The 22,429-nt window shown below is 60.3% G+C and overlaps 2 protein-coding genes and 1 long non-coding RNA gene across 3 annotated transcripts in view; 1 reads left to right on the top strand and 2 right to left on the bottom strand.

The window, feature by feature from the left end:
• The window catches only part of Shc2 (SHC adaptor protein 2), a 17,729-nt gene extending 8,628 nt beyond the window's left edge, over positions 1 to 9,101 (bottom strand). Inside the window, exons 1-4 of the mRNA XM_046444463.2 lie at positions 7,729 to 9,101; positions 2,205 to 2,275; positions 858 to 918; positions 644 to 763 (exon numbers count right to left, since the gene is read on the bottom strand). Coding sequence (XP_046300419.1) covers positions 644 to 763; positions 858 to 918; positions 2,205 to 2,275; positions 7,729 to 8,175 — 699 coding nt within the window. The 5' untranslated portion in view covers positions 8,176 to 9,101. The remainder of the gene's footprint in view (positions 1 to 643; positions 764 to 857; positions 919 to 2,204; positions 2,276 to 7,728) is intronic.
• On the top strand, positions 8,257 to 22,429 carry LOC131424172 (uncharacterized). Its single transcript, XR_009226797.1, has 3 exons — positions 8,257 to 8,452; positions 10,302 to 10,401; positions 21,600 to 22,429. It is a non-coding gene; the product is annotated as an uncharacterized LOC131424172 (long non-coding RNA).
• On the bottom strand, positions 9,720 to 19,511 carry Cimap1d (CIMAP1 family member D). The gene is made up of 4 exons (XM_046443709.2): positions 19,265 to 19,511; positions 13,968 to 14,075; positions 11,951 to 12,064; positions 9,720 to 10,697 (listed from the first exon to the last, which is right to left on the bottom strand). The coding sequence occupies exons 1-4, from the start codon at positions 19,416 to 19,418 to the stop codon at positions 10,213 to 10,215; spliced, it is 861 nt and encodes a 286-aa protein (XP_046299665.1). The 5' UTR covers positions 19,419 to 19,511; the 3' UTR covers positions 9,720 to 10,212.

Genomic DNA, 22,429 nt, shown 5'->3' with positions numbered 1-22,429 from the left:
CTAAATGCCACCCAGCCTTACGTCCAGCCCAGACTCCTTTGACTCTCAGACCAGAAAGAGTAAGCGGCAAGTGTCCACAGCACCTGAGACCCAGACCTGTTCCAGGCCAGCGAGGGCCTCCCACAGTTGTCTCCTGAACCCCCCCGGCCCTCGTCGCCAGTCCCTGGGCAGGGGCTGTCTGGCCCCTCAGGTTGGTCACAGTGTGGCCCCTTTCCCCAGGGGCCCATCCCTGGCCTGGCTGGCCTCCTCGCAGGCCTGGCCCCTGGGTGGCTCTGGCCCCGAGCCCCTCACTGCCTCCCCGGGCCTCCCTGGTCCTGTGGGGCAGTGCTCCCAGGGTTCCTGATTGACCCTCATCTGTCTGCTTCCACCTGAGGCCAGAAGCCAGGCTCTCCCCGGCACGGCCTGCCTCCTCCCAGCTCTGACCACTGCGGATGCTCCACCCTGGGCCCAGGGAGCAGGCTGTGGTGCCCTGGGCTCCCGACTCCAGTGGCCCAGGGACACGTCCCTGGCGACGTCATGTGATGCACCAGCCCCACGCCTCCCACCCCACCTTAGTGTGCATCGGATGCTCCTGGACCCTCTGAGGGCCCTGGAGACCCCAGGAGGGGCCCAGGGCCTGAGGGCTGGGACGGGTGGCACCCACCTGGCGGGTGGCCGGCACCGAGAGGTTGAGGCCTTCGATGGAGATGTTGACAGAAATGCTCATGCCAGCAAAGCGCAGGTTGCTCTTGCCCAGGATGGAGGCCAGCGCCTTATTGGGGGCCTGGGTGGGCAGAGCGAGCATGGGCTGACGTGGCAGGGCCCAGCCCAGGGGCCAGGGCACCCCCCAGCCCAGCCTCCCTCTCCACCTCACCCACCTTCTTCTTCCAGGAGCCCCGGATTCCGGGCACAGCCTCGTGGAGTCGGTTGATGGCTTCCCTGTGAGTGAGGAGGAGGAGGACTGAGAGAGGACGGGTGCTCAGAGACAGTGGGGCACGGGGAGGACGGGGTCAGAGGGCAAGGAGCCAGGAGAGAGCGCCAGGGCTGAGATGGGGGGCCGGACGGGGGAGGGGGCACCAGGAGGAAGACTGGGCTGGCCACCACCCAGCCACCAGCCGGCCCCCTCAGCTCCAGGCCACCACACTCCCTTCTCCAGTGACAAGTGTAGCCCTGGGAGGGGTCAGACGCAGGGGACAGACAAGCAGGCAGGGTCCTCTGCCTGGTGCCCCTGGGGGCATGAAGAGACCCCAACAGTGTGGGAGTCACTGGTCCCCAGGAGGCTGGGACCTGCGCAGGACCCTGAGGATCTCAGAGGACACAGGTTCTGGAGGAGCTCAGCATCGTGCAGAGAAATGGGCGGGGACACAGGGCGGGGACACAGGGCGGGCCGTTGCTGAGGAAGCAGTCACTGTCACCAGACAACGGAGCGTTCCCACTCTAGGCATCCCCAGAGACAGAGGCACCCACCAAGGCTTGTGACCACTCCCGAGCACGGCAAAGAGGCGGCAGCCCAGGGGTCCACAGGAGGACAGAGGGACACACAGCACAGTCCCTCCCCCTGGAACATCCCTTGGTCACCAGCAGGAGCAAGGTGACACAGCTGCAGGACCTGAGGACCTGGTGCTCAGTGAGAGCTGGACACACAAGGACACAGTGTGTGACCCAGTGACGGGGGGGTCCAGGACAGGGGAGTCCTGTGGTGCGGGCTGGGAGCGGATGGGGGACTGCTTGTAGGGATGGGCTTCCTTCTGGGGCGACGGAATGTTCTGGACCTAGACAGAGGCCCGGTCACACACAGTGTGGAGACACCAAGAAGCACAGACTTGTGCACCCTGAACAGGTGGCGGTGCGGTGTGTGGACTGTACCCAAGAGCACATTTTAAGTTCGTAGTTAGGGAATAAGTCGATTTCCACAGGAAGAAGCTGGTCCCACACGCAGGCCCTGCTGTGCCCAACCTGAATGGCCCTTCTGGACAGCTCCGAGCCCTGTGAGATGGCCCAGGATGGCCCGGGCCCCTCCCGGGCAGGCCCCAGGGAGCAGCCAGCGCCTGGAGTCCACTGCGAGGGGCCCTCCCCAGCCCCTCCCACAGTCACAGAACACACAGGGCAGGCGGGCTGTGCCGCCCCACCAAGGAAAACAGGGTCTGCCGAGCAAGAGCCACCAAGGAGCCACAGCCGGCCCCACAACCTGGCCCTGCCCGCCCGTCCCCACCACCAAGGCTCACCTGGTCACCTGGGTGCGTGTGCTGAAGTCCAGGGAGCGCATGGAGCGGAGCACCTCGATGCAGCCCATGTACTGGGGAGAGAGAGAGCAGCCTGAGCAGGTGTGGCCAGGTCCCTTCTCCAGCCAGCGGGCGCCACACTCCTGGTGCCTATCAGCCCCCGCCCCTGCCTCAGGGCCTCTCCATTCCCCTGGCCCTTCCCACCTGGAGGGGAGCTCAACTCCCCACGACTCCACTGTGCTGTGTGTCCACCCCTACCTGTCTGCCCTGGCTCAGACCTCCCCTCTAGCAGGTGAGACGAGCACAGGGACCGTGTGGTCCTATTTGCTGCACCCTGCACCCCGCACAGGGCCTGGGAATAGGACAGAGACTGGGGGCCAGCGAAGACCCGATAAGGACCGTCACGCCCTCTACAGGAAGCTACGAGGACAGCCACTTCCTTGGGAAGCTGACTCTCAGAGGGACCCTGAAGCAGAGACTTCAGCAGACACCTGGCTGTCCAGAGGGGCACAAGGGGGACCGGCCTTGGCGGGATAGGCGGCCTCGCTGGGCACTGCATATGGTCCACTCAATTCTACTTTGCAAGTTTTTTTTTTTATTTGGGTTGATTTCTTTTTATTTCTGTATGATTTTCTTTTGAAATGGGGTCTCACTATGTCACCCAGGCTGGGCCCAAAGCCCCTGGGCTCCCACGACTCCTGCTTCAGCCTTCCAAGTGCGAGCCAACAGGTGGGCCACACACCGTGCCTGATCTGTGATGTCATCTCAGTCTTTAAAATATTATAAAAATAAAACCAATGGGGCTGGAGATACAGCTCAGTTGGTAGAGTTTTTGCCTCGCATGTACAAGGCCCTGGGTTCGATCCCCAGTACCACAAATAAATAAATAAATAAATAAAACACAAACTTTGAGCCTGCAGCTTCATTTTCAAGACTGCCTCCCTTGTGGAGGTCCTGCCTCCACTCTCCTCAGGTGCCCTGTGAGCCTTCCCTGCCCTCCGTCTTGGGACAACCCTGACCCATGCTGAGGAGCGGGAGGCTCCCACGTGGCACCTGGGACACACTTGTGCCTGAGCCTGTCTGCTAGAGGCACACTTACTGGCTGGCCTGTGTTTTGGCCAAAGCTAAACAAGTCATGGGCTTGGAAGAGAAGAGTATGCAACTGTAAAAAGAAACAAGTGACCGTTATGTAGTTTATGAGATGATCCCCTGCGTCTCAGGCAAGGAGAGGTGCCGTGGGGTAGAAGCAGGCAAGCAGGAACTCGGGTGCGTGCACACAAGATGGTGCCTGCAAACAGTGCCTGTGGGTTGTGTGGTCTGGCAGGGTCCCAGAGGCTGATGCAGATGGTTGTGAAATGGCCACAAGCCACCCCTCCTTCCTCATGCCCTCAGGCCAAGTGTGCAGTCTGTTTTCCTTCTTGACCGTGACACACACAGCCCCAGGAGCCTGCATGTCCTGGAGTATGCCCCTGATGTTCTCAGGGGCCCTGCAACCACCCTGGCCACCAGGCCAGACTCCACACCAGACACATGTAGCCACACAATCAGGACCAGGAAGGCCACTCAGCCCTGGCCAGCCTGCAGGACGGTAGGAAATAGCCAGTGTTCACAGTTCAGTCCCACCAGCTGTGTGCAGCTGTGTCAGCCAGCAAGAGCTCAGGGACAGGAGGACCCAGAGGACAGTGAGTCTGTAGGCCAAGGCCACCAGGGGAGCCCAGGAGTGGGGACCAGAGAAGAGAGGCTGTGGACTCACTCTAACTTGGCTGCATCAGCGTAGAGAGCTACCAAGGAGAAATGGGGTGGTGGCAAGGAGGAGAGGCCACAGGGCTGGGGGCATTATTCTAGGAAAGTTGAGGGCTTCTGGGGGTGTGAACCAAGCTGCCTCACCTGTTGGATGGACAAAGGCAGATGGGTGAATAAGAGATGATGAATGGGTGGACAAATGAAAAGACGGATGGTTAGATGGGTGATGGATGGATGATGGGTAGATGGAGAAAGAATGAATGAATAGATGGAAGATAGATGGATGAGTAGATGGAGGATGGATGGATGAGTAGATGGAAGATGGATAGGTAGATGGAGGAGAGATAAATGGACAGATGGAGGATAGATGGATGGGTAGATGAAAGATGGATGGATGGACAGATAAATGGAGGATGGATGGATAGATAGATGGAGGATGAATGGATGGGTAGATGGAGGATGGATGGATGGATAGATGGAGGATGGATGGATAGGTAGAAGATGAATGGATGGATAGATGAAGGATGGATGGATGGGTAGATGGAGGATGGATGCATGGATAGGTGGAGGATGGATGGATGGGTAGATGGAGGATGGATGGATGGATGGATGGATGGATGGATAGGTGGAGGATGGATGGATGGGTAGATGAAGGATGGATGGATGGATGGATAGGTGGAGGATGGATGGATGGATAGGTGGAGGATGGATGGATGGGTAGATGGAGGATGGATGGATGGATAGGTGGAGGATGGATGGATGGATAGGTGGAGGATGGATGGATGGGTAGATGGAGGATGGATGGATGGATAGGTGGAGGATGGATGGATGGATAGGTGGAGGATGGATGGATGGGTAGATGGAGGATGGATGGATAGGTGGAGGATGGATGGATGGGTAGGTGGAGGATGGATGGATGGATAGGTGGAGGATGGATGGATGGATAGGTGGAGGATGGATGGATGGATGGATAGGTGGAGGATGGATGGATGGATAGGTGGAGGATGGATGGATGGGTAGATGGAGGATGGATGGATGGGTAGATGGAGGATGGATGGATGGATGGATAGGTGGAGGATGGATGGATGGGTAGATGGAGAATGGATGGATGGATGGATAGGTGGAGGATGGATGGATGGATAGGTGGAGGGTGGATGGATGGATAGGTGCAGGGTGGATGGATGGATAGATGGAGGATGGATGGATAGGTAGAAGATGAATGGATGGATAGATGGAGGATGGATGGATGGATGGATAGGTGGAGGATGGATGGATGGGTAGATGGAGGACAACTGGATAGATGAAGGATGGATGGATAGGGAAATGGAGGATAGATGGGTAGACAAATGACAGATAGATAAATAGATGGAGAATGGATGGGTAGATGGAGGATGGATAGATGGATGGAGGATGGATGGATGGGTAGATGAAGGATGGATGGATGGGTAGGTGGAGGATAGATGTGCAGATGGAGGACAGATGGATGGGTGATGAATGCGTACATGGGTGATGGATGGGTAGATAGAGGATGAACGGGTAGATAGGAAAGATGGATGGATGGAGGATGGATAGATAGATGGAGAATGGATGGATGGGTAGATGGAGGATGGATGGATGGATAGATGGAGGACAGATGGATAGGTAGATGGAGGAAATGTGGATAGGTAGATGGAGGATGGACGGATGAATGGGTAGATGGGTGATGGATGGATGGGTAGATGGAGAATGGATGGGTGATGGAGGATGGATGGTCTACTGACAGATTTAAGCTGCATGATGCATGATGAATGGATGGTTGGATGGATGGATGGATGAATGAAAGATGATGGATAGATTTTTGATGGGTAGATGAATATATAGTTAGATAAGCAAACGGATGGAGGGATAAGGGATGTATGTATGTATGAGTGGATAGATGGATGGGGGAATGGGTAACGGATGTGTGGATGGATGGACAGATGGGCATTGATTGGTGACATACGCTGGTGGGCAGGAAGATGAGTGGATGGAGAGTTGGATGAATGGACAGTGGGTGGACTGACAGATGAATGATGGGCGTGGACTATATGCCAAGCTACTGTCTGACATGTAGCAACTTGAAGGGAAGCCGGTCTCTGTCCCCAGGATGGAGTGGACAGCTCTGGATGGATGCCAGTGCTTAGTAGGTACCTCCCTCAGCAGTACATGTGTCTCGGGGTTGTTCATGCTAGTGTCTGGTGTTCTAGGACTGTAGGGGGAGGAACACTGCTTATGCTGCTGGAGAATGGACGATGGGTAGATGGAGCTCACCATAGATTGGAGCCAATTTGGTAACTCTGTTTTCCCAACCATGAGACATGAGGGATGGGAGGTGGAACCTCTTAAGAAGAAGAAGAAAATTCCCAAGGAAGGAATGATCTTCTCCTCTGGTAGAGAGGCTGGGCCCACACATGATGCTTGGTGCTGTAGCTGCACTTCATGGTAGTGAGGGCCTCTGAGCCAGCACATTGAAGATGGCTGTGCCAAAAGAACCTGGTCTTCGGAGAACTCCCAGTAGCCACCCTACCCCTTGCCTTCAAGAAATAAGCTGTCTCTGCTGCCCAAAATGTCTCAGCCCTGCAAACCCCTCCGTTCTCCTGCACAGCACCAGCATAGGAGAACCACACTGCAGGGAGGAGGAGAGTCCTTGACTTGTGTCCAGGTCTCCATCCTTCCCTCAGTTAGCGTGGGCCTCCTGTGGGACTCTCCTGCAGGGGTGTTTTTCAGAGCCAGGCACACACCAGTTCTCTGGTGAAGTGGTGATGGTAGCCCAGCACCTAGGGAAGCCAGAAGTCCTTACTGTGAACTCTGTCCAACATGTCAAAATGGCTCTAGGGGAGGGTCAAGCCTCAGAGGCCCTCCACTTCCAGTATCACCAGAGCCTCTGTCTCATTTTCTCTAACCTCTTCCTGCTTCCAGATGAGACCCACTCACAGGTCCCTGATGGACACGAAACTTGGGGGGACACTGTGATGCTGGGGGACTGTTCTAGAGAAAGCAAAGACATAACTACCGAACACACAAGGTTTCAGGATCCTGGTGCCGGAGAAACGGCCCAGCGTCCAGCCACGTTTGGGAATGGGTGATCGGCCTCTGAACGGGTGTGCGGGAGGCTATCCCAGGAGACCAGGCAGGAGATGGAGGGCCATCACACACCTGCAGGTTGCTTTCAGGTGGTTTATCAAAGCTACGCACACACAAGGTCAGGTGGACAGAGAAGGCAAGATGCCAGCGTCCCAGGTGGCACTGCGGGCACCCCTTCTCCAGCTTCCTCTATGTTGAGAAGGTCTTTAATATAAACCCAGATTAACAATGGGGGGGTCTCTTCAGCCACATCTGAGGTCCAGTGGTCTCACAGCAGGACTCCTGGGGTCTAGACATCAGCGCTTACCAAAGAGCCCTTCCCACCCTGGCACCTCTGGCCAGGCCTCCGCAGGCCCCAACTGATGGAGCTTTCCACCGGCAGCCGGCTGGGTGGAAGCCCTTATCCAGGTCTCAGCAAGGGGTGCTTAATCTGCGCATGCGTGGCCCCTGCCCACCCGCCGCCTCCCCACGTGACGCGGAGGGAACCGGGACCCCAGCGCATCCCGGATGGAGACAACCGCAGAGCGCCGGCTGGAGATGGGGGTCCGGGGTGATGGGGAGAAAGGGTGGAGAGGCCACTCCTGGCTTTGGGGGCCAGAGACCCCAGAGAGAAAATGGGGGAGAGTCCTAGAACTCGCGACTGGGGAGGACCGGACCAGGGAGTCCTTGAGTGCGCACTCACCCGAACGATGTAGGAGACCCCGGGCCCCAGGACCTGGGCGTCGGGGTGCAGCCAGCCATGCGCGGGCTTGTGGATGAAGCTTCCCTTGCGGACCCACTCGTCCGCGGCGGCTTCTGGGGGCCCGGATGCACCCCGCGCGCCCCGAGGCCCGCGCGCCCCCGCAGCTCGGCAGCGGTTGAGCGCCGGCAGAGGACAAGGCGCGGCGCAGCGCGGCTCGCAGGCGCCAAGCACAGCAGCAGCCAACGCGGGGACGCCCGCTGGGCCCTCGCGCTCGGTCTGAGGGTCCGCCGCCCGCGCTGCTGCGGGGCCGCGGCCCAGGAAGCCGCCGGGCGCCACAAACTTCCACTGAGGCATGCGCGGCAGCAGCGCGCAGAAGGTGGTGGGTGCCTCGGGCTCGGGGGGCGCGGGGGGCGCGGAGGGCGCCCGCCAGCCCGGACCCTGCGTCATGGCTGCGGCCACCGGACCGAGCCGACCCGGGCTGTGCCTGGCGCTATCGAGGCCCTGAGCTCCCGCGCGCTCCTCCCCTCCCTGGCCTGGTGATGTCACCGACCGGCCCAGCGCGCAGCCGCAGGGGGCTGCGCCCCTGGGACCCCAGCCCTGCGCATCCTGGCGCCTGGCTGGGGCCTGAGGGATGGAAGCCCACGGAGGCCAGAGAGGGGCGAGGTATCGGACCCTGAGCCCAGCAACAACCCCCACAACACCCCCACGCCCGCCGCTCTAGGAGGTACAGCTGGGAGAGGCTTAGAAATCACCTTTGGACTGATGGGGAAACTGAGGCCGGAGAGAGGCAGTGGCTCCATCAAAGACGAAAAGAACCCCTATCCTAAGGTCAGCCCTCACTCTCTGCACTGAGCCAGGCAGATCACGTCTGGGGAGGGAAGGGGCGTGCCCCAGGGCGCACCGCGGAGGCTCTGCCCTGCAGTGCCGGGGCTCCAGGGTTCTGAGATGGAGCCCTCCCGCTGTCTCTCCCTGGACGCAGTTTCCCGGGCCTGTAAACCCAGAGCGTGGACTGAAGGGTCACTCCTCTTATTTCTGAAGAGCGCTGTCCCGCCTCAGCGCATCCAACTCCGGCCTTGGCCTCCCAGGCCCCCAGTCCCAGCCTCATTGACCTTGGGAGCAGGGCCCACTGCGTTCAAACCCCAGGAGTTCCGCACGGAACGGGAACGGAGTGTCGCAGCCCCCTGGCCTTGATCCTGTTTGACCGCCAGCCCCCGCCCAGGAAAGGTCTGGAAAACAAAGGGGGGGGGATGCAGCAGGTGGACAAGGAGGGGCACAACCCAGAACTGACCCATAAACGCAAGCGATGAGGTCACACCCGCTGCGCCCGCAGAACGGGAGGGCGGTGCGGCCACGATTGGCCCGGGACTTTTGAGTGACTACCACTGCCCGGGTGTGTCGGCGCTGCCAGGAGCTGCGCCTTGGTGGGAGAAAACGGTGGGAACACATTGCCCAGCCGGGGAAACACCTGTGGGATTGGGTGGTGCTTACTCTGGGCAGGGGATGGAGAGGATTCACTTCCAGGTGCCAGACCTGAATTAGGGTCTGAGCAGACAAGGTTTGTAGGTACTGGGCCTGGCCTGTTAGTCCAGGATGTGGTGGTCAGATGACACCACCACTGTTAACTGTCCCTAGTAGAGAGTGGCATGAGTGGAGCCCAGTGGTTAGGGTTCAAATCCTGCATCATCCTGACATTGGATCCATAGGGTACCATTGATGCATGAACAGGTCCCCAACTCTAAAGCCTAGGTGACATTTCATCAAGACCATCAGCAGTGCACAGCTACTGATAGCAGGTGTTGGAAGACACACATCTTTAAACCAGATTCCACATTCCCTCTCCCAGGAACTCTGCCTGCCTCCCCAGCTCAAAACTTCCACCTCTGGCCTCCCCCAGCCTGAGTCCCATCTGCCCCCACCTGCAGGGGGCTGGAGAGCTGTGGGACTGGCCCTGGAGAGGAGTGTTCTGCGGCAGGAACAGATGCTACATGACCTGGTGTGCCTGAGGCTGACATTATTGATAAGGAGTTCTAAAGGGTACAGTGGGGAGGGCAGGTACCTCAGGGTTGCCCCAACCCACATTCAGTGGCCACACGTTCATGAGAAGCAGGAAAGAGCCCAGATTTGGCAGACACCAGAGCTGTGTCAGGGATCCAGATCCTAGTGGGGCCAGACACCAAGTTCTAGGGCACAGGACGCTCCATCTCCAGCTAGGGAAAGGGACACTTTCCCCTGCCTGACCTAGCCTGGCATGACCGTGACAGAAGAAACTGGGTCACTAGGAGGAGACTGGCCCTCACGCTGTTTGGAGCCACAGGCCGTGGCCCCCGGGGACAGTGGGTCATATAACCTAGAAGGACCTCAGACAGCAGGGATTAGGGTTAGGGAGAGACTCCTGCCTGCTGCCCTGGTTTCTCTGAGAGCCACATCTGCCCACACCCACTCAGCCACTCAGGAAACGGGGGTGGACATGGGGGATATGCCCTGTTAGGGTGTGAAGTCTGCAGCCATGGTGACAGCCCTCTTAGAGTGGCGGATGCCTATGGTGTACACTGGGGTCCTGGCTTTGTTCACAGTGACCTGCTCCGGGCTGTGGGTGCCAGGGCCAGGTGCCTCCTCCAGCAAGCGCAGGGCACGGGGCCGCCCCAGCATGGTGAATGCTGGCCATCGCTGACGGTAGGTGTTGGGGTTTGGGCTGTCATATTGGCCAGGGCCTGGTGTATCAGCAGGGTCCTGTGGGGGGCGGGCAGGGCGGGTGCGGCCCACCACGGTGTAACTTGGGCTCCTGGGCTTGGTGAAGATCTGTGAGCCCCAGATGGGTGGCATGGTGTAGGCATTAGGGGCGGGAACTGGGGTGTCCAGGGGTTTCTGGTAGAGGCGGGAGCCCAGCGTGAAAGCTGGGGGGTTCCGCTGGCGCAGAGGGGGCACTTTCTCTGGGCTGTAGGACCCAGGGCCTGGTGTCACCTCCAGACCTGCGAGAGTAGAAACACAGGGTTGGTGCAAGACAGAGTCCTGGCCTGCTGGACGCTTGGCACGGCCCCCACTGCCCACTAGCATCCTGAGACTCATGGCCTGTTTTCCAAGCACAGGCCTTTGGCAGGCTCAGCCCATCAGGCCTTCTGTTTGCCATCCCTGCTCCCAAGGGTACATCTCGCCCCCAGCCAGAACTGCAGTCCAGCCCTTCTGCTGCCCTCCCTATACCCTCTTATGGACAGAGCCCTCACACCCCTTCCTGGGACCCCCAACTTGGATCCTCCTCTCCCTAGTCCTGGCCACTCTAGGTTTTAGTCCACCAATACACTGGGCTCTTGTGAAGTCCATGTGTGATTTAGGGGTGGGTGGGTGGGTGGTCAGGAAGCAGGGGATTGGTGGTGGGCCTGAAAATGTGGAGATGGGTTGATGGGTGAGTGGCTGAGTGGAAGGAAGGAAAGGCTCTTGGGTGGATGGTTGGTGGGTGGAGGGGTATGTGGGTGCATGGATGGTGGATAGTGGGTAGGTGGATGGGTAGGTGGGATGAGGTGGGTGAATGGACAGTGAGTGGATGGTTAGGTAGGTGGGTGGATGGTGGATGATAGGTGGGGAGATGGGTAGGTGAATGGATGGATAGGTTGGATGGGTCAGTGGGATGAGTGGGTGGGTGAATGGGTGGGTGGATGGATGGAAGATGGACAGATGGTGGGTGGATGGGTAGGTGGGTGGGTGGTGGGTGGATGGGTAGGTGGGTAGGTAGGTAGGTGGGTGGATGGTGGGTGGATGGGTAGGTGGATGGGTAGGTGGATGGTGGGTGGATGGGTGGGTGGTGGGTGGATGGGTAGGAGGATGGATGGTGGGGGGATGGGTAGGAGGGGGGATGGTGGGGGATGGGTAGGTGGGTGGGTGATGGGTGGATGGGTAGGTGGGTGGATATACTTGTGGTGTGAGAGGGAAGGCAGCTGTGTGGACAATGAGGCCGTAGTCCCGGGGTGTATGGGTGTGAGCCGGCTGATGGCCAGGAAGGGACCTGAGCAGAGTACCAGAGCACTGCAGCTGCTGGCCTTCTGGTGCCCTCACATGCCATGTGCATAGGCCATGGCGACCCTGGTCCACTCACATCCAGGTCCTCTCAGGCCTGGTGGGCACTGGAGGTGTGACCCCCTGTGCAAGTCTCTTGGTCTGTTCTAAGGACTCTGAGGATGAGGGCTGAGGCCCTAAGGACAGCCCCACGGGCAGTGCTGGGCACACTCACCCCGAGACTTTCCACGACCCTGCATGGAGTAAGCTGGGGTGCAGCTGCGGCCAAAGCGAGTTACTTTCGGGTCCAGGAAGTAGACAGGCCCTGGGCTGGCATCCTGCGGAGGAGCTGAGGAAAGGCTCCCAGAGTCCTGAGGGAGCCTCACACCCACAGCACCCTGACTGCCCAACACATGGCCCTGCTGTGGGGAGCCCTGGCCCTGAGCTGGTGGCAGGCCTCTGCTCTGACCACCAGACCACAGCCAAGCCCCCCTGCCGCCCCCAGGCCTGGAGCCAGAGCAAGGAGGCCTGGCTGGCGCTGGTGCTGCTCCTGGCTTGTGGGCACACCTGCCGTGCCCAGAGCCCAGGGCCTTGTCCAGTCCCAGCAGGGCCACTCAGGGGATAGGGTCCTTGGGAAAAGCCTTGGGCAGCGGGTTCATCCATGTCGATAGGGTCCACGCACATGGCCCAGGACCCCGTCTCAGTGCATGGAGCAGTTCTGCCGTCACCGAGCCCACTCTGCGCGCATGACGAGTCAGCCTCCAGGCCGCTCATGCTGGATCCACTCAGGAGAAGAGAAGCGACTGGCACCCTGGTCTCGTGCTGGGCTGGGTGCAGCCCCACGGGCAGCATGCACCCACACGAGTGGCGCGGCCCTGCAGGAAGGGCCAGCACTCACTGGTTCCTCACCCACCCTGAGGGCTGTGGAGGGACGCCGAGGCCCTGGGCCTCTGGAGTGGCCAGACTGGGTGTCACCCCGCTCCTCCCCACACCAGGGTGCACAGGTGGTGCCCAGCCCGCTGGTGTCCAGATCCTAGTCAGTCTCATGCTCCTCCCCAGGCCTGGCCACAGGCCCGTCTCCCTCCCACTCTCACCCTACCCCCAGAGGCATGGCTGTCACCTGCATTTGTCAGAACACGTGCTCTCTGGCTGCCCTGCGTAGAGTCGGAGGCTCTCCTCTCCTCCTCAGGCTCTGGACCCCCATCCTTGGGGACTCTGTGCCACAGGCTCCACCTAGTTTCTTCCCCTCCTGGGGGCGCCACTGAGCGCCTAGTCCTCCTACAAAGCCCTGCTGTCTCCACGACTCAGCTTTCGCCCTGAGCCTCAGCAAAAGCTCTGCCATCCCCTCTGCCCCACACTGGGCAGTGTCCATCCCTCCATCCCAGGATATGTTCTCAGCCGGGGATCAGAACCTGGGAACCCAGGTCTGCCAGGTTCTGACCCAGCCTGGCCTCATCCTCTGCCAACACAGATGCCAACAGATGCCTGGGTTGCTCCAGGGCCAGGCAGCTCTGGGGCCTCTGGTTGAGGACGGGCACGGGTCCCCAGGCTGAAAGAGGCTTCTGCAGCCATTCCTCTGGTCAGCCCAGAAGTCTCCACCAAGCAGTGGACCAGCCACCCTGCCCCAACCTCCTGCCAGCCAGGGGCCTCAGCAACCCTGGGCATTGTGTGGTGGGCGGAGTGAAGCTGGTGTGAGGCTCAGGCTTGTTGCATTTGGTGCTGGGGCCAAGCTAGAGGCCAGGTGCCTCTGTGCCCCACAGGCTTCACTACCCTGGGAACAATGTGCTCAGCACCCACAGGCAAAGGCCTGCTTCTACAGAGCACCTCCCGGACGCTAGTACCCTTGTGTCTTCTGGGTGCATCTGCAGTGCTGGGGATGGAGCCCAGGCCTGCTGGACCAGCCACACCCCAGCTGCATTGCTAACATTTAACAGAGGGTCCGCTAAGCAAGTCGCCTGAAGTCAAGGAGCAAGGAATTGCAAAAGGGAGAAGGTGAGCACAGCTCTTAACAGCATATAGGCTTCTCCTCCTCCCCTCTCTTAATCTGGAAGAAAACAGGACCAGAGAGGGCAGTAGCTTGCCTGAGGGTACACAGCCAATGGGAGATGGAGCAGGCTGTGGTCAGCCCTGCTGCTTCCCACTTCATCAGTTGGGGGACTGAATGTATGGGGCAAAAAGGCCCAAAATGCTACTGGGGAATTCTGGAGGCTTGGCCAACCCCAGCACACCATGCCCTCGCCAGCTGGCCTTACCTCTGCTGGGCCTCCGGGTCAGTGAGTAGGCAGGACTGGCCACCTTGGTGCAGTCATGGTTGACGTAGCCAACTGTAGATGGCAGGTTGTACAAGCCTGGCCCAGAGCCTGCAACCCAACCCACAGGTCTCAGCCTGGTGGGAACCCCCAAGGCTGGGGAAGGAGCCCTGGCCCTCCTCCTGAGTCCCACCCAGGTGGGAGAGGGAAGCAAGAGGCAGCCCACTTAGGACAGGATGATGCCCACACTGTGAGTCAAACATGAATCCCAAGAGTGGGAAAGGCGGGAGCCCAAGCTGCCTCTGCCTGTGCCCACAGGGAGGTGCCAGGCCCAGGACTGCCATAGGGTGAGCTGGGTCAGGCCCAGGACGCTGGTGCAGGGGGCACAAGGGCCAGGACGCTGGCAAAGGGGGAGCCAGGGTCAGGACACTGGCACAGGGGTCAGGACAATGGCACAGGTGAGATGGGGAGTCAGGATGCAGGCACAGGGGAGCTGGGGTCAGGACACTGTCACAGGGGAACTGGGGAGTCAGGACACTGGCACAGGGGGAGCTGGGGAGTCAGGATGCAGGCACAGGGGGAGCTGGGGAGTCAGGACACTGGCACAGGGGAGCTGGGGAGTCAGGACACTGGCACGGGGAGCTGGGGAGTCAGGACACTGTCACAGGGGAGCTGGGGAGTCAGGACACTGGCACAGGGGGAGCTGGGGAGTCAGGACACTGTCACAGGGGAGCTGGGGAGTCAGGACACTGGCACAGGGGGAGCTGGGGAGTCAGGACACTGTCACAGGGGAGCTGGGGAGTCAGGACACTGGCAGAGGGGAGCTGGGGTCAGGACACTGGCACAGGGGGAGCTGGGGAGTCAGGACACTGGCACAGGGGGAGCTGGGGAGTCAGGACACTGGCACAGGGGGAGCTGGGGAGTCAGGACACTGTCACAGGGGAGCTGGGGAGTCAGGACACTGGCACAGGGGGAGCTGGGGAGTCAGGACGCAGGCACAGGGGGAGCTGGGGAGTCAGGACACTGGCACAGGGGAGCTGGGGAGTCAGGACACTGGCACAGGGGAGTTGGGGAGTCAGGACACTGGCACAGGGGGAGCTGGGGAGTCAGGACACTGGCACAGGGGGAGCTGGGGAGTCAGGACACTGGCACAGGGGGAGCTGGGGAGTCAGGACACTGGCACAGGGGGAGCTGGGGAGTCAGGATGCAGGCACAGGGGAGCTGGGGAGTCAGGACACTGTCACAGGGGGAGCTGGGGAGTCAGGACACTGTCACAGGGGAGTTGGGGAGTCAGGACACTGTCACAGGGGGAGCTGGGGAGTCAGGACACTGTCACAGGGGAGCTGGGGAGTCAGGACACTGGCACAGGGGGAGCTGGGGAGTCAGGACGCAGGCACAGGGGGAGCTGGGGAGTCAGGACACTGGCACAGGGGAGCTGGGGAGTCAGGACACTGGCACAGGGGAGTTGGGGAGTCAGGACACTGTCACAGGGGGAGCTGGGGAGTCAGGACACTGTCACAGGGGAGCTGGGGAGTCAGGACACTGTCACAGGGGGAGCTGGGGTCAGGACACTGGCACAGGGGAGCTGGGGAGTCAGGACACTGTCACAGGGGAGCTGGGGAGTCAGGACACTGGCACAGGGGGAGCTGGGGAGTCAGGACACTGTCACAGGGGGAGCTGGGGAGTCAGGACACTGTCACAGGGGAGTTGGGGTCAGGACACTGTCACAGGGGGAGCTGGGGAGTCAGGACACTGTCACAGGGGGAGCTGGGGAGTCAGGACACTGTCACAGGGGGAGCTGGGGAGTCAGGACGCTGTCACAGGGGGAGCTGGGGAGTCAGGACACTGGCACAGGGGAGCTGGGGAGTCAGGACGCTGTCACAGGGGAGTTGGGGTCAGGACACTGTCACAGGGGAGCTGGGGAGTCAGGACACTGTCACAGGGGGAGCTGGGGAGTCAGGATGCAGGCACAGGGGGAGCTGGGGTCAGGACACTGGCACAGGGGAGCTGGGGAGTCAGGACACTGGCACAGGGGGAGCTGGGGAGTCAGGACACTGTCACAGGGGGAGTTGGGGAGTCAGGATGCAGGCACAGGGGGAGCTGGGGTCAGGACACTGGCACAGGGGGAGCTGGGGAGTCAGGACACTGTCACAGGGGGAGTTGGGGAGTCAGGACACTGTCACAGGGGGAGTTGGGGAGTCAGGATGCAGGCACAGGGGGAGCTGGGGTCAGGACACTGTCACAGGGGAGCTGGGGAGTCAGGACACTGTCACAGGGGGAGTTGGGGAGTCAGGATGCAGGCACAGGGGGAGCTGGGGTCAGGACACTGTCACAGGGGAGCTGGGGAGTCAGGACACTGTCACAGGGGAGTTGGGGTCAGGACACTGGCACAGGGGAGTTGGGGTCAGGACACTGTCACAGGGGGAGCTGGGGAGTCAGGACACTGGCACAGGGGAGCTGGGGAGTCAGGACACTGTCACAGGGGAGTTGGGGTCAGGACACTGGCACAGGGGGAGCTGGGGAGTCAGGACACTGTCACAGGGGGAGCTGGGGAGTCAGGACACTGTCACAGGGGGAGCTGGGGAGTCAGGACACTGTCACAGGGGAGTTGGGGTCAGGACACTGTCACAGGGGGAGCTGGGGAGTCAGGACGCTGTCACAGGGGAGCTGGGGAGTCAGGACACTGTCACAGGGGAGTTAGGGTCAGGACACTGGCACAGGGGGAGCTGGGGAGTCAGGACACTGTCACAGGGGGAGCTGGGGTCAGGACACTGTCACAGGGGAGTTGGGGTCAGGACACTGACACAGGGGAGTTGGGGTCAGGACACTGGCACAGGGGGAGCTGGGGAGTCAGGACGCTGTCACAGGGGAGCTGGGGAGTCAGGACACTGTCACAGGGGAGTTGGGGAGTCAGGACACTGTCACAGGGGAGTTGGGGTCAGGACACTGACACAGGGGAGTTGGGGTCAGGATGCTGTCACAGGGGGAGCTGGGGAGTCAGGACGCTGTCACAGGGGAGCTGGGGAGTCAGGACACTGTCACAGGGGAGTTGGGGTCAGGACACTGGCACAGGGGGAGCTGGGGAGTCAGGACACTGTCACAGGGGGAGCTGGGGAGTCAGGACACTGTCACAGGGGGAGCTGGGGAGTCAGGACACTGTCACAGGGGGAGCTGGGGAGTCAGGACACTGTCACAGGGGAGCTGGGGAGTCAGGACACTGTCACAGGGGAGCTGGGGAGTCAGGACACTGTCACAGGGGAGTTGGGGTCAGGACACTGGCACAGGGGGAGCTGGGGAGTCAGGACACTGTCACAGGGGGAGCTGGGGAGTCAGGACACTGTCACAGGGGAGCTGGGGTCAGGACACTGGCCATGGAACCTGGCGTAGACCCCAACTCTGGCTCTTTGGTTACAATAGGGAAACTGAGGAGCAGGAGCAGCCTGCACTCAGAGCTGACCCAGGACTCTGCTAACCCCCTTGTTGCAACTGGGTGCCCTGTCCCCCTCACTGCTGTCCCTGTCCCCCTCACTGTCCCTGTCCCCCTCACTGCTGTCCCTGTCCCCCTCACTGTCCCTGTCCCCCTCATGCTGTGCCCTGTCCCCCTCACTGTCCCTGTCCCCCTCACTGTCCCTGACCCCCTCACTGTCCCTGTCCCCCTCACTGCTGTCCCTGTCCTCCTCACTGTCCCTGTCCGCCTCACTGTCCCTGTCCCCCTCACTGTCCCTGTCCCCCTCATGCTGTGCCCTGTCCCCCTCACTGTCCCTGTCCCCCTCACTGTCCCTGACCCCCTCACTGTCCCTGTCCCCCTCACTGTCCCTGTCCCCCTCACTGCTGTGCCCTGTCCCCCTCACTGTCCCTGTCCCCCTCACTGTCCCTGTCTCCCTCACTGTCCCTGTCCCCCTCACTGCTGTCCCTGTCCCCCTCACTGTCCCTGTCCCCCTCACTGTCCCTGTCCCCCTCACTGTCCCTGTCCCCCTCACTGTCCCTGTCCTCCTCACTGTCCCTGTTGCCCTCACTGTCCCTGTCCCCCTCACTGTCCCTGTCCCCCTCACTGTCCCTGACCCCCTCACTGTCCCTGTCCCCCTCACTGTCCCTGTCCTCCTCACTGTCCCTGTCCCCCTCACTGTCCCTGTCCCCCTCACTGTCCCTGTCCCCCTCATGCTGTGCCCTGTCCCCCTCACTGCTGTGCCCTGTCCCCCTCACTGTCCCTGTCCCCCCACTGTCCCTGTCCTCCTCACTGTCCCTGTCCCCCTCACTGTCCCTGTCCCCCTCACTGCTGAGCCCTGTCCCCCTCACTGTCCCTGTCCCCCTCACGCTGTGCCCTGTCCCCCTCACTGTCCCTGTCCCCCTCACTGTCCCTGACCCCCTCACTGTCCCTGTCCCCCTCATGCTGTGCCCTGTCCCCCTCACTGCTGTGCTCTGTCCCCCTCACTGCTGTGCCCTGTCCCCCTCACTGTCCCTGTCCCCCTCACGCTGTGCCCTGTCCCCCTCACTGTCCCTGTCCCCCTCACTGTCCCTGTCCCCCTCATGCTGTGCCCTGTCCCCCTCACTGCTGTGCCCTGTCCCCCTCACTGTCCCTGTCCCCCTCACTGTCCCTGACCCCCTCACTGTCCCTGTCCCCCTCACTGTCCCTGTCCCCCTCACTGCTGTCCCTGTCCCCCTCACTGTCCCTGTGCCCCTCACTGCTATCCCTGTCCTCCTCACTGTCCCTGTCCCTGTCACTGTCCCTGTCCCCCTCACTGTCCCTGTCCCCCTCACTGTCCCTGTCCCCCTCACTGTCCCTGTCCCCCTCACTGCTGTCCCTGTCCCCCTCACTGTCCCTGTCCCCCTCACTGCTGTCCCTGTCCCCCTCACTGTCCCTGACCCCCTCACTGCTGTCCCTGTCCCCCTCACTGTCCCTGTCCCCCTCACTGTCCCTGTCCCCCTCACTGTCCCTGTCCCCCTCATGCTGTGCCCTGTCCCCCTCACTGTCCCTGTCCCCCTCACTCTCCCTGTCCCCCTCACTGCTGTGCCCTGTCCCCCTCACTGCTGTCCCTGTCCCCCTCACTGTCCCTGTCCCCCTCACTGCTGTGCCCTGTCCCCCTCACTGCTGCCTCCTGGGCCTCTGGCCACTGCCCACATGGCTTCCCCGGCTTGGCCCCCATGGTGGCTGGTGGGAAGCAGAAGGTTGGGCTCTGCGCATCATGCCAAAGGAAGACACCACCCTGCTGCTGGCTACAGAACATTCCAGCAGCCCCAGTGGGGGTGTGGGGCAGGAAGGCGCCCCACCCACTGCCACCCTCCCCGCCGCCAGCACGCACTTGTCTCCAGGGCGGTCAACCTGCAGGTCTTCCTCAGGCCCATCTCCAGGGTCCGGACCCCAGTTGCCTGCCGGGTCAGGGCTGCCGAGGCCCCTGGTGCCGCCGGGTCGCAGCTGAAGGTCCCCATGGCACACCGGCCAGGGACCTGGAGCATCTCTCCAGGCCTCTGCTCTGGTGCCTCAGGCCAGCACTATCCCCAATCCCCACAGACAGCTCATGCTGGCCAGGCCCTGTTCTTGCCACACCCCTGGCACACAGGGGCCCCTTGTCCCTCAGCTGGCCTGGAAGTAGGGCTGGGATCCGGTGTCACCGGGTGGCGGGAGGATCAGGAAGGAACTCAGTGTCAGCAGAGCAAGTCCCCAGGGAGGGCAAGGCTGCATGGCCCCATTCGACCACAGTCCTGGTGAGATGTGGGTGTTGACACCATGGTCATTCCTTAACCCACAAGCACTCACAAGCGCCTGTTGTGTGCCACGCTGTTGGGGTGGAAGGGACAGTGCCAAAAGAAAAAAAAAAAACAGCAAAGGAGCTACATTCTAGGGAGGGGACAGAAAATGCAGATGCACCTGAAGGACACTGCAGTGGTGTCTGCTAGAAGAGCGTGGCCACTGCAGTGTGGGACCAGCAAGGCACAAAAGTGAGGAGGGCAGACCACAGACGTGAGGGGAAGGTCCGAGATCAGCAGCAAGGGGGAGGGAGCACAGCACTGTGGGGGGGGACGGGACAGGGACAGTGACGGGGACAGGGACAGTGAGGGGGACAGGGACAGTGAGGGGGTCAGGGCTCAGCAGTGAGGGTTCTGTCCACTGCATGAAGGGTTGGAGCCCAGCACAGGTGGACGGCTGTTGTGCTCTGGCGGACTGGAGCTGGGCCAGTAGGTGTCCTCCAGGACTGTGCCTTGGGAGCCGGGTCTCTTCCTCCACTAGGGTGGACACCGGGTCGGTCCCTCAGAGGCTCGCGGACCCTGGGCAGTTCACGTTTGTTTTTCCCCCGTCCCAATGGCTTCTGTACTGCTGCGCCCTCTTGAAATGGAATTTCAACCTTTCCTTGAGCTGGAATCCCCTACAATTGGATCTCCCCATTGTGTCGTGGCCTTGGGAGGCTCCAGGGTCAGGGTGGACCCCCAGGGCGCGTAGCAGACAGGACGTGATACACTTGGGAGACACTTCCTCAGCGTTTTTATATTTTATTTCAGTCAGTGTCATTAAATCGCTGAGCCTGGCCTGGGACTTGTGATCCTCCTGCCTCAGCCTCCCACGGGTCTGGAACTTCAGGTGTGCACCACTCTACCCACCCACAACGTGATCTTTTTTAAATATTTTATTTTTTAGTTGTGCTTGGACGCAACACCTCTGTTTTATTTATTTATTTTTATGCACTGCTGAGGATGTGATAGACCCAGACTGATTTTCTCTTGATATTGGGAGCCATCTCGCCACAAAGCCATTGAGAGGTGATTTCGGCTTTCCTATAAATTACTGCAAATTCTGAACCTGCCTGGAATGCCTGCCCGGGCCTTGAACTCACGCCTGCCTGGCTCTCTGACCAGACAGCAGCCCTCTCTGAAACTGTAGTGAGGCCCCATCAGTCTTGGCCTTCCCTGGCCAGATCATGACCCTCTCTGAGGCTCTAATGACCTTCATGAATTCTTACGTCGGGGCCAGCAAAAACGTAAACTAGCCTCTGTGTTATGCTCCTCAGAGTTTTGTCATCTGTGACACACACACACACACACACACACACACACACCCCGTGTGTGACTTTCTGGGCTATAAAGCTGGGCTGCAGGAAAGCTGTGGGGCTCTTGTCCCCGAGGTTCTTGTTGGGAGAGGCAGCCCGGCCGGTTGGAATCATAAGCTGGCTTTACTCTGACTTTAATTGGAGTCAGTGGTCTTTTCCTGCGTCCTGGTCTAACAAATGGAACCCAGGGCCTCACACATGCTAGGCGAGCGCCCTGCCACCGAGCCCCAACCCCAGCCCACCGACAATGCATCTTGATGCCAGACAGAGGACTGGGATCAGAGCAGGCACATGCACCTCAGGTGCTGGGGTGCCCTCTAACGCCTGTGGGGGAGACCAGACCATGCAGAGAGAGACCTGGGGTGGGGCAGCCGCTGCAGAAATCCAGAGGCAGAGAGTGGGAGGCTGGGAGGGAGGCGGGGAGGCTGACAGGCACAACCCAGGAAGGATGAGGATCCCCGGCAGTGGTGCCTGCTCTGTGCTGCAGCTTCACCAACAGCACTAGCCAGCAGGTTTGATAGGGAGGGGTAACCAGGGGAGTCGGGTTGTCTCCAGGATCATTGCCGCAACAACCTGTTGTTTGTCAAACTCACAGACAGACGACACAAGATGAACCCTTCTACAAGTATGGCCTCCTCGTGGATCAGGAAGTGACAGCAGAGCTCAGGAACCGTGAAGATGGACCCTCTGGAAAGTCATGTCACAGTGGGGATCAAAGACAGGGGTTAAAAGATCATGAGTTCAAAGCCAGCCTCAGGAACTTGGCCAGGCCCTGTCTGTAAATAAAACATAAACAATGGCTGGGGATGTGGCTCAGTGCCTGAGTGCCCTGGGTTGAATCCCGAGTACCAAAACAAAAACAAAACAAACAAACAAACAAAAAAACTCCACTGAGATTCCATGTCATTGTGGTAGAATGGCACTCTTCAAGAACACAAATAATAACAAACGCTGGCAAGGATCTGGGGGAAATTTACAGTCGTTCATTGTTAGTGGGACTGCAAATCAGTGCAGCCACTCTGGAAAGCCGAATGAAGAGTCCTCAAAGAACTCGGAAGGGAACTACCATGTGACCCAGCTATGCCACTCCTGGGTATTCATCAAAAGAACCAAAATCAGCACCCTATCGTGACGCAGCCACCTCAATGTTTATAGCAGCACAGCTCACAATAGCCAAGCTGTGGAACCAGCCCAGGTGGCCATCAACAGCTGAATGGATAAAGACAATGTGGCACAGATGGTTCTCTACTCAGCCAAAAGAATTAAGTCATGGCATTTGGCAGTAACTGGGAGGAGCCGGAGAACATGATGCTAAGTGAGATCAGCGAGGCTGGGACAGGCCAGGGCCAAGTGTTCTCTCACGGTGCAAGTGGAGCAAGACGAAGGGGACAGGCAGGGGACTGGACATCACAGGGAAGCTCGGCG

This window comes from Marmota monax, unplaced genomic scaffold, assembly GCF_021218885.2.
Source record: "Marmota monax isolate L192 unplaced genomic scaffold, Marmota_monax_Labrador192_F-V1.1 WCK01_AAM20220418_F8-fsc00102, whole genome shotgun sequence".
NCBI classification, from domain to species: Eukaryota; Metazoa; Chordata; class Mammalia; order Rodentia; family Sciuridae; genus Marmota; species Marmota monax.
The sequence above is the reverse complement of the archived record's forward strand: the minus strand, read 5'-3'. Positions and strand labels throughout refer to the sequence as shown.